This window comes from Ptychodera flava, chromosome 21, assembly GCF_041260155.1.
Source record: "Ptychodera flava strain L36383 chromosome 21, AS_Pfla_20210202, whole genome shotgun sequence".
Classification (NCBI taxonomy): domain Eukaryota; kingdom Metazoa; phylum Hemichordata; class Enteropneusta; family Ptychoderidae; genus Ptychodera; species Ptychodera flava.
In genome coordinates, this window is record NC_091948.1 from 5,692,501 (window position 1) to 5,704,527 (window position 12,027).

At 37.4% G+C, this 12,027-nt stretch overlaps 1 protein-coding gene across 2 annotated transcripts in view; it reads left to right on the forward strand.

Annotated features, from left to right (window-relative positions):
- The window catches only part of LOC139121200 (sortilin-related receptor-like), a 21,820-nt gene extending 13,874 nt beyond the window's left edge, over positions 1 to 7,946 (forward strand). The window contains exons 14-21 of one of the 2 annotated variants that reach the window (XM_070685898.1): positions 616 to 711; positions 1,379 to 1,486; positions 2,338 to 2,445; positions 3,231 to 3,326; positions 4,215 to 4,322; positions 4,467 to 4,574; positions 6,104 to 6,217; positions 7,618 to 7,946. In XM_070685898.1, coding sequence (XP_070541999.1) covers positions 616 to 711; positions 1,379 to 1,486; positions 2,338 to 2,445; positions 3,231 to 3,326; positions 4,215 to 4,322; positions 4,467 to 4,574; positions 6,104 to 6,217; positions 7,618 to 7,769 — 890 coding nt within the window. In that variant the 3' untranslated portion in view covers positions 7,770 to 7,946. The remainder of the gene's footprint in view (positions 1 to 615; positions 712 to 1,378; positions 1,487 to 2,337; positions 2,446 to 3,230; positions 3,327 to 4,214; positions 4,323 to 4,466; positions 4,575 to 6,103; positions 6,218 to 7,617) is intronic. The other variant, XM_070685899.1, reaches the window with a different exon arrangement.
- Positions 7,947 to 12,027: the final 4,081 nt, after the last annotated feature.

A 12,027-nucleotide genomic window follows, 5' to 3' on the forward strand; every position in this document is an offset into this window, starting at 1 on the left:
CGCGTATTTACTTTTTATCTCGTTCGCACTTGTTCTTGCTGTGGTTAATAATTGCTGTACATGCATCGTTGAGCAGATATAAGAAATTATTAAATTCACGTTTTGAGAGTACTGTTGCTTATTGCCTCTCAAGGGACAACATAGGTATAGAAGGAAACCAACGCAGCCAACATTTGTTTTGCCACATCGCATCAATAGGGACAGTTCTATGCATGAAGCTCCGATGAGATTTCGAGTTTACATCATGAATGAGAATGAACACGTCTGCCCAATTTGGCCCATGTCGCAATGTATGGCTTTCCAATGCACTACATATTTTTGATTTTCGAAAATGTTGAAAGTTTTTCCCGTTTTGTTAGTAAAGTATCGTAGGAAATGGTTAAGGATTTTGCAAATTTTGGTCATTTTAAAATGTTTTCATGATCAAATTTAGCAAATGAAAATACAGACTCAGAGGCATTCAATTGAACACTTTTGTAAGATTTAAACCGGGAACTGTATATTAGACCGCTTTGTTTTGAAGTTTACTCTTGAAATTAAACAAAAGTCACATAATACTAGTATACGACGCGCACTGCGCCATTCATTCTAAACTGAAGAATTTTTCATCCACAGCGCCTTTCACTTGTGACGATGGTGTAACGGTCTCACCGCTTTCAGAATGCGATGGCTACTTTGACTGTTCTGACCACTCCGATGAAATACACTGCGGTAGGTGTACCTGTCATGAGTTCAAACGATTTAAAGTCGACGGAATGCTACCCTAAGACGCGCCATTGTAATCTTTAAGTGCAAGTTCGTGATGCATGCGATCGTGAAGCATTTTCAGAGACAGACACGACTTTTACAAAAGCAGAGCCTGGCTATGTTCAGAGTTTGGCATTTTTGCCGACTGTATTTTATACATCATCATAGAAAAAAGGCGTTTATTCGAGCTGAAAGATGCCATTGAACAAGCGTATATGAAATAATCTTAATCCGGTAATATGCACCTCGAAAGTGAAAGACTTAAACTTTTGCTCAAACTTTCCTCAGTGAAATTTTCAACCATTCTCTTACCAAAGCAAGAATAAAAATCAGGTGTCACCGTGCAAACTTTGGTACTAGAGAGACAAATAACTTGTAATTTCTCGATATTTGAAATCCAAAATGGCCGCCATCCCTGTGTTAACTCTATCAGAAAAAATAAAATTTTCGATTTTCGAAAAACTAATATATAATAAGACGGTGAAAACTTTTCTTTCGCCAAGAGCTTCAAAATGAGCCCCCACAAGTGGTAGGTTAGAAGAAAAGTGATAAAATTTGAAGGCCTGAATTTCTGTCCCCGAGGTGCGTTCTACCTTAATCCGTTATGACATTTCTCTTTATCATATGGCAGAATGCACGGATGATCAATTCAAGTGTGCAAATGGATTGTGTACATCGGAGTATAACTTATGTGATGGATACGACGATTGCCGCGACATGAGCGACGAGGAAGACTGTGGTGAGTTAATTATCTGTTGATTTTTTGTTCCAACCAGTATAGATGTAACAACAAAGGTTTTGTTGAACGTGACTTTTAATCCAGAGGGAGAGATAGCAATTCGCCTACACTCCAATTGACTTAATTGACACTCGCGATATTGTCTGTTAACATTAAATCCCACATACATTGTGAAGCATTTCTTTTCGGGCGCATGCCCTTACGTTCATTTAAGACCATTCAGGTTTACTTAAGCTGGATGATTATGCAAAAGTAAACATATTGTTATTTTCATTACAAATGCACATGTTGTGGATACAGTGGGTATACAGGAAATGTAGTAGATCAAGTAGTGTTTCAATATTACTTTCTTTGAAATAAATCATGCCCTTTGATTCTGTGCAGTTTACACTAATTTATGATAAATTTCGACCATCAAACATGTACGGGTCTGTTTAAGACTGAAGTATTGCTCTTTTATGCAACGTAGAGTTTTGAAACACTCCTTTGCAATTTACTTGGGGATTGTATGAAGACAACGTGCTTTTCTTTTGACTACGCAGCGACGAGATAAAAGATTTTTACATTTTTCACGGGCTTTTTTGTATGGGAACAAGTAACATATTCATCATATCTTGACAGTGACACCACTTTAAATATTTCAAAGTCTTGTAATTCGTGGTCATTTGCGTAAGTTTCAAGAAAATGATATGATATGATATGATATGATATGATATGATAAGTATACAAGGTTGTTATTTTGCATCTCTACCAATACCAGTCGCTGATGCTGCATAACCCATGGCTACTCCGCTACTGTAGGACATTATTAAGTCACCAATGTCTGGGTACAATACTTTGTGTATTCATAGAGTGTTCTGAAGACCAATTCAGGTGTGACAATGGACTTTGTAAAGGAAAATACGTGGTTTGCGATTTATATGATGACTGCGGCGATAACAGTGATGAAAAAGAATGTGGTATGTATATATTTATTTTTATTTATTTATTTCTGTATTTATTATAATTAAAAATAGCTCTTATCAATCTTTCAAATTTATGATACAGATTATACAGATGACTTATTTAACTGTATGAAATTGAATTATGTATCGAAAGTTCTGTAACAATTCCGTAAAAAATCTATAGGACTGTACAGGTATCAGATTTATGAAATGCAATCAAACGGTGAAGGTTTATCTTTTGTGGGCCCATTTACCCTAAAAAAGAACGTACAAAAAGGCCTTGTTAACTCTGTGAAGTCTACAACTTTATGAACTAATTTGTTTGGCATGGTAGGCTCGGTATTATTCTCAATCGTGTTTGCGCGGCCTTGCCAATAGACACTGTCACAAAATTGCCTATAATGAATAGGTCATCTATATTTATTGTTGCTTATCGCTGACTTTCTTGGTGTTGGTCGCAGAAGAATATAAGCATAATGCCATACTCCGTTGTGCCATTGAAGCTCTAAGGGTAAACATAGTTGACGCGCCTCGTTTACAATATAGATATATGCAAATTTGAAGAGACCATCACCATGTGTAAACATGGCCACCATGCCTCTTATACCATATATGGATATATGCGAATTTGTAGCGACTCAGTCGACCATAACAGCATTAGTCATAAACGTAGTTAGTAGGGAATCAATGTCATTTGCAAGATCAGCTAGTTCAGATACGTTATGCTTCGAAATCCGTCTAAAATATTAATTATGAAATTCCTGGCATTTTTTTAATTAACTCGATACTTCATCTAACAGAACTGTTTGTTTGTGATGATGAGAGACAAGTTTCACAAAGTTCCCTGTGCAATGGATACTTTGACTGCAGCGACCACACAGACGAAACTCAATGCGGTATGTTAGAGATAATCTTCATCCCTTGATCGGTCTACACCTTTATGTAGGACGAGTTATTTCCCCCAAAAGACTTGGTACGCCTCATTTAAAACCCCATTAGCTGTATCTTTTTGAATTTCATATTTTTTTTTTAAAGAGGGTTGGAAATCAAAGGCAAATCCAGAACCTGCAAAAATACCGACCGAAGTGTAACCACAGAACTTTGGCGACAAACACACATGCAATTCAAAATTGGCAGCCGCATCCTATATATAAGTGTGAGCGCGTGAATTTAATCGACCAAATCCAGCGCCAAGGATTTGAATTTCCTCTGATATTTTCAACGGCATAAAAGCTTAATAACAGGAATTTCATACACCCCTCTCAAGATGGGATGGTATTTTTGGTACGTTAATGCAAAAAGATACAGAAAATGGGGCTTGTACGCCAGGGATAGCAATTGGCCTTTAAAATTTTCCCTGGACTTCAAGTTTTGTAGGCTTTTCTTGAAACTCGTGGTCCAGGAGTAAACGAAGTTTCAATCGTCTTATTCTTGTAGAAATAAAATTATTTTTCTAAAGAGTTTAATACAGAAATTGCTGCCACTTTGAAAATTGCATGTCGCTAAATCTTAGCTATTTTATTTGACTTGCCCGGTGGCCCTGATTTTATTATCATGTTTTCTTTAAGAAAGTTTAAGCGATATACTAATACATAATTTGAAGGCGTGTACAACCTATAAGAGGCAGATCTGCGGTACATTTAATTAAAGCGGACGGTAAAAAGGTCGAGCAATGAGCAATAACTTCACCATAAAGTACTCTGAGTTAATGAAAACAACTCATTATAAATCTCCATGGTATATTTACCTTAAAACAAGTTTTATCTTCTCTTCTGTAAATCAAGAGTGCCAGGAGGAGCAGTTCAAATGTGATAATGGCATATGCAAAAATAGTTATATGAAGTGTGATGGATACGATGATTGTGGCGACAACAGTGACGAAAGGGACTGTGGTGAGGACCTTTCCTGTTACTCTTTCCGACCTGAAACATATATATGACAATTTATCAGATTGTTGTCAAAATGGTACAATGTAAAAAACGTAAAATGTAAAATCAATTCTTTAACAGAAGTCGTCTTCTTTCCTCTTGAATCAGTATGCGAAGACTACAAATTCACATGCGACAACGGACTGTGCAAGTACGATGGTGTTCAGTGTGATGGGTACGATGACTGTGGCGACAACAGCGATGAGAGAGGCTGTGGTGAGTAATTGTTCATAACTTTGAAAAAGTATGTTGTCTTAGCATACTATACAACGTTCATTTCCGTAATGTAAAGAAATGATGGTAGCAGTCTGGTATTAATGCTGGTATTGATACCAACCGATGACGCTGATCGGCACAGTAACAATGCCCATGAAATGACATAGCGATATGCATGTTTCTGTCAACTGACCAATGTTAGCGGAAAATGTAACGGCCACATAAGTGCTGTCACAAAATACGACACTGACAATGAGATTTAGAATTTTGAAATTATTGTACTTGGAATAATATACATGTAAATGACAATAACTTTGTCTTTGGTCATTGTAGTTAGGATCATACTTGTGATAGTGTCGACTACGACAAAGATAATGATGATGGTGGTTGTGGCGGTGGAGGTGACACCAATGCTGATGTTGTTTTTGTTGTTGTTGTTGTTGTTGTTGTTGTTGACGATGATGAGGAAATGATGACGATGATGATTTGCGTGTGATTTCTTAGATGGCAATTTGAAAATTTGGGAGCAGTCTGATTCGAATTCAGCGTTATAACGTATAACTAGTAAGGTTAGCTGGTTCCTACAGGTGCAGCCCACAGAGCTATTCATTGAAAAAGCTATTTCGGGAGCAATTTTTGAGGGCAGGGGAAATTTCAATTTTGCTTGGTCAGGGGACATATTTTTCGTTGGCAGGGGAGAAAATTTTAGGTTTTTTTGTCGGACAGGGCAGATATCGGTTGATTGTCCCGGGGACAGGGCTTGGCGAAAAACGAGGAGAGAGGGGAAGCTACTTTTAAAACGGGGACAGGGGAAGTTGAGCCATGGTGTTTCCGGTAGAAGGCCACTGCAGTATGTGCATGCATGGGAATGTTAATTTCCAGGGGAAATTTTTCACAGGGCAGGGGAAAATCGACAGGTTTTTTCATCTCAGGGTAGGGTAGCTTCATGTCTCCAGGGGAAATGGAATGATGAATATTGAGGGAAATTTTTTCGAGGGCAGGGGAAATCGGCAAGTTTTTTTCGCTACAGGGCAGGGGAGGTTCAAAAATTGACAGTAGGGAGGGGAAAAGGTAAACATAAGTGGGGAGTGGGTAAAAATGAAGTTTGAGTGCGGGAGGGCAAGTCTAAAACTTTTCAGTGGGAGCGCAAATTATGAACAGCTAATTAATTACCCTCATGACTTAAAATTAGTCAGTTCACATTGCTTGTCATGCACAATATATCTTGTCGTAGTAAAGACCCCTTTAAAAGTCCATTGTTCGTTGGCTGCACCTGTTCCTATTCGATAAGGAAGCAGTCTGAATAACTCTTATTCTGATGAGTAATTTCACTTATGGTAATTCCTGGGTGTTTGTGTGACAATAAATATTATCTGTTAGTTGATACTGGATTGTCTCAAATGTATAGTCCTTGTCTTTTGTCGACAGAGAAGTAATTACACGTTCCATTGATCTTATTATACACTTATACATCTCACAAAAAAGATGGAAATAAGTATACCAATATTCTCGTAACACACTTTCCTTAGAAACTTACGAATGTGAAGACGGTCAAACCTTAACCGTTAGCAAGTACAAGAATGGTAGACTAAAGTGTGACGGTTACTCCGACTGTGATGACAGGAGTGATGAAATGAACTGTGGTAAGTTGGAACACGGTGATCAGTAAAATACCACCTTAAAGGCCAAACAAGGAGAAATGCACTAAAATCGAATGAAAAGTCGATACTATCAGACCGATCAACAACAGAAGGATTCGAAATGTGGACTTGTACCCTACTATGAGGAAGTGACGTTGGGAATTCTAAAATGCTTCCCATGTGTGATAGTATATAAACTTAAGGTAGAATACGCCTAGGGGACAGCTATTCAGGCTTTCATATTTTATCAATTCTTTTCTGATCTACCACTTGTGGGAAATCATTTTGAAGGTCTTGGTCTGAGAAAAGTTTTCACCGGCTTAGTTTTTCGAAAATCGAAAATTTTATTTTTCCCCATAGAGTTAACACAGGGATGGCGGCCATTTTGAATTTCAAATATCGGGAAATCTTAGGTAATTTGTCTCTCTAGTACCAAATTTTGCACAATAACCCCTGATTTTTATTGTTGGTTTGGTAAGAGAACGGTCGAAACTTTCACTGAGGAAAGTTTGAGCAAAAGATTAAATCTTTCACTTTCGTGGCGCGTACTACCTTAAGTTTCACGCATCTAGCAATCATCAGACAACTTTTACCTTTAGGAATAATAGATGTAAACCACTCAAAGGATGGGGACGTACCATTGTTCTATTGTTTTAGGTGGTGTTGAAGTTCGATAAATGATATTTGTTTTGGTGACGACATAATCTATTCTTACAATTCATTCTAAATATCGACATTGGGAACTAACATGTCTGAAAAGTGGACAAGTATCTAATTCCATGTTTTAAATGTTTCTTAACTCTGATTGGAATATTTGGATTTGGAATACTTGCATTCTCTGTTACGATCACTCCGTATTTTGTCCCTTAGCTTCTTTTTCCTGAAATTGCTAATGGTTTATTTATATTACCTTAATACAGCAAACAAAACCCAAGCACATACGTGGAAATTTGCCGACGTACAGTGTCATGAAGTTTAGTTCCTAAAATAGTATTCACCCTCATAGTTCTCGCGTATAATATAAAGAAATGGTTGTTGTAATATCCAAAAGAAAAGGCATATTTTGAAACATTTTTTATTTGGCGGGAAAGCACTTTCGCGCATTGACGAAATTCCAAGTTCTTCCTTAGTTATTGCATCGTGTGTCGACGTTTACTCACAACCCAAAGTGAATAATACAGGTCAATAGTAAGAAAGCAATATTTTACGAATACTTTATCGTCAGAAGCTTGAAGATTGGCGATTTTAGCCTTATGTTGGCATTACATCACTGTAGCATCACGCAAACGATGCTTGTGTGGTCTGTCACGTAGGTTTCTGATACGTGTAGCTTAGTGACCATCGGTAGAAACGCAATATATCACTGATGTAACACTTAACTATATTTTGCTTCTCTTTATCAGAATGCCGAGCGTATCAATTCAGATGTCCCAATGGTATCTGTATCAATAGGTATTCCCGCTGTGATGGTTACGATGACTGCGGGGACAACGCGGATGAGGCAGACTGCCGGATGAAGGTGCCTCCGGGGAAAATGATTTCGTCAGGATATTAATTTAGAGTGCAATAAATGCTGGAAAACCGTTTATTACTCTTAGCATTTAACGTGGCTGACTAGAGAAGGAGCAAATGTTTCCTTTTAAAACGTGTCATAACGAGTGGATTGTTATCTTAGATTAAGTACTTGATTTGATGAGATCATTAATTAAATAAAGGAACTCTTCTCTCTAAATTTCTGTCAATGTATTCTTCAATATTCATGCGATTTTTAATGGCTGTAGTCGTAGATGTCTGCAAATGCATTATGGGTCAGATATCGTTGTCATGACGGCATTCGAAGATCAACTCAGATAACTTCATCTAAACACATATAGTAAGCATCGTCTCCAAAGACAAAGACAAGTCTTACAGACACGTTTAAATAGCAAGCTGCTTCTGATAAGATTGATGACGACATCCCAAACAAATTCTGCCTGTCGAACGTCTGACCATCCAGCTATCAAAACGTCACTCTGAAGATCGCCAATTGTTTCATTTAACGATATGCAATGGATGAAATCAGTCATATGGGTTGAGTTGGAGTGGGTATAACTGAAGTGGCGTGATTGTTGAAAGTCATGATTTGACCTCTTACAATGTTGGGTCAAAGGTCACTTTTTCTACATGCGCCACTTGTATAACTTGCATCACGGAAGTCATTGAAGCTTACAACTTAGCTGACGAGTATGGCTGTTACCTAATTCACTGTCAATTTTTGATAATAACAACTTATCCCTGTCGGGCACGCTCTTTTGATCACTTTTATAAGGGGCCATTCCCTGTCACCAATGTCATGTCCCGGAGTGTGGCCCACCAAATGAATCCATGCTTAACGAGTTCGGCTCCAAAGATGGTGAAAATATGAACAGCTGTTGCTTTATGTGCGAAAACTGTACCCTGGCACGTATCAATACCGTCGCCTGAAGTGATGGTTAATAATATGAACCGTCTAATGAAATTAACATCGTAACCGAGGTAAGATAGTGGAATATGTTCCCTTCCATATGCAATTTGAATGTCTAATTAGAAGCTCGGGACAGTTAAGTAGCCTATTTGTCGAAGCATAATCAACAGAACTTTAGTGAAACTTTTAATAGTCCTTGTGTCAGTGGAGCGCTATCATTAGAGTTATTAGGGAAATTTCCGAATTATAAAACTAAAATCATACATGTCAAGCAAATAATCGGAATAATGGTGGTCGTCTCTAATAGCCATCTCCGTTGAGTGTAATAATCGCAGCGCAATAATTTTGTTAGAATTACATTAATGTGGGAATGTTCTGGCCATGACAAACAACAATCAGAACAATGTTCATTTCGCCCTCCTGCCTGTAAAATATCATGGTTCTTGGAAACCGCTAAAACTGGATTGGGGACGACAACCAAAACCTATCTCTAATTCTCATAGGTTAATGACTCATACACTTCAAACCTGTGATCTGTGTTACTGGCAATGGCTGCTCCAGGTTTTTAGGATAGGAATTTCCTTATTAATGCAATTTAGATTTTTCGAGAGGAATACAAGAGTTTAATAGCCGCCAGGAAATCATTCGTAGTACTCTGATAATTATCTCCAATGTGTCAATGAGGTCGAAATGGCTCTACTTAGATGGAAATGATATCAGAAAGGACATCGCTGGAATCGATAATTTGTTGAATTAATTAAGGCCAACAACCTTCTTCGATGACTCAACTGAGCCAAGTTCTCAGGTTATGTGCATAATAGATGAGCTACCTCATTGATTGATTGATTGATTGATTGATTGATTGATTGATTTAAAGGAAGACGAACGGGAACAAGTCCCATTTACAGGCTCCATAAAATATGAATAAAAAATGCATAAACTACAATAAAACGATAAGCAACACACGGACGACTAACTATATGAAACCATTTAAATATCTACAAATTTAAACATGACATTCTCAGGCTGACCAAACGTCTAAAACTTCGATAAGATGAGGTAATATCAATGGCATGGTTAGAAATGCACAATTTATTTAAAGTACCCATAAACTTTGAAAAGCCGAGTACTTAAAACATTGAGTGTACTAACTGCGAGTCTAACAACAGTGTGCGCTGAGTTCTTGTACTTCTCTGAGGAACATTAAAATTAATACGAAAACCATACATGTTATTAACATATTTGTATAAAAATATAATATCTAAAAATCGTCTCCTATGATAAAGAGGCGAAAGGTTATACGCTGGCACAATTCTATATAATTCGGTTGTGAGGATGCTTTGTTTCGAAACAAAGGAACTTTATGAATTTTATTTGCACTCGCTCTATTTTGTCCTGTTGTTGTTTTTGCTAAGGAGACCACACTACAGACGCATGTTCTAAAAGACTTATTGTATAAGCTATTTACAGTGAATTGAGGGAATTGATGTTGGAGAAAGTATTACAAATCCGCTCTATAAAACCAAGCATGCGAAAAGCTTTACTGATACTCGTGGATACATGGGCAGAAAAACTCAAATCCCTAGAAAAGATTACCCCAGATCCTTAATTTTATCAACTCTTCCCAGTTGGGTATTGAAAGGTAATAGGATTTTTCTTTGTAGTAAATGAAATGATTGAACATTTAGCGTTATTTAAACACCGTTAAACACTTATGGCAACGTGATTGCACAAAGAGCCACTCTACTGAATAGAGACCCGCCATCCTTTGTGTGAAGGTAAAATATTTCCTCTCGTCCGTCTCCTTATGCGGCCGTCTCTAAGTCTCTGTCAGCCTGTCTGTATGTCTGTGTGATTGTCTCATTTTGTCTGTCTCTCTGAAAATTATAATGTTGAATACAGATTGCTCGTCAAATGCAATAACTAAATCCAGAAAACAACACTTATATATAAATAAAGAAATAAGCGGTAGCAAAAACAACTCTAGCAATTGTGATTCTGTAGGTATGCTTACTCATCAATGTTAAGCTCTCTTTTATATTTTGTTGTTAGAAAAATACATTTACTCAGTTTCCTCAATGTGACAGTATTTTGCGATGAAATAAATATCTTAATTTGTACAGTTCAGGATGGTTGAAATAATAGGAAGTACTATGAAATGTATTTAGCTCTCAGAAATGGTACTCATCCTCTACTGCCTACTAACTACACAACTCACATAGACTGTCTGGTCTTGGAACATTGTTCAAACGACCTGTCTCAATCTTCAGAGAGTGTGCTGATGTTCTAAAACGGCAGAACGTGTCTGCAAACAGGTTTATCTATACATATCAGGTATGGTTCTAATACCAGCTCTTTCTTTAAAGGTTGAATAAAAATGAAGTGTGTCACTATTATTAATCACCAAGCACTGTGTATCAATATCTATACACCTTTGTTTTAAAAGCCGTAAAAACACGGTTTTCATTACCAACCCCTTGTTGTTCCCAAACTTCACTACATCCATAACTCTGCAACAAGCCTTTTACTCCTCTGGTCAATGAGTCATACCGATTTACATCCTCATGTTTTTTGAAATTCATCACATTTGAATACATTTCTATTTTTATCCATTTTCTGAATTTTTAACAACAAACATTTACTCTCAATGTTGATCTGCCCAACTCCCCTCTCATAGCAATAATTGGTGTTCATCATTACATGTAAATGAACCTGTTTTCCAAAGGATTAAAAAGTATAAGAATGCATGAAATTGCTCAAAAGATTTTCTCTCAGGGAGGGGTACCCTGCAACCCTCCCCATCAGCTAGCTGGCTGCTATTGTCTCTTTGCCGCCTATATACAGTACTACTTCAGAAAACCTTGCATTTAACAACCATGCTTGCTGTAATTTTTGCATGCATTCATCATGTAGTTTTGTGACACGTGAGGGGGATGTCACCTATTTTTTCCATTTTTTAAATCAGTTTTCTTGTGTTTCAAGACGAGATGACAAATGTTTTGTCATGTCCAGGAATTGGAATGTGCTGTCGACTGCCACCGTTCTGTGGACTGAATATATGAATTACATTTTAGAAAGGGACTTCAAAATTATTATGAAATATTTTTGAGGTTGTCGGGGGATATTTAAAAAATAATCGAGAATTTATAAAGAGTCCCTCACCCCCCCCCCCCCAAGAGTTGTTTGTGAATGAAGCCGACGTTGACATTTTTGTTGAAAAGCGCCCTTATAGGCAAAATAACCAAAAGGATCCACAGAACTTGGTGGGTAAAAAAGGAAATTGTGGCAAGTGTAAGGCAAAGAATCAGGATTATGCTCTGCTGGGTTCAGACGTGTGATGTTGTAGTTTTTACAGAAGTACATCCATCGT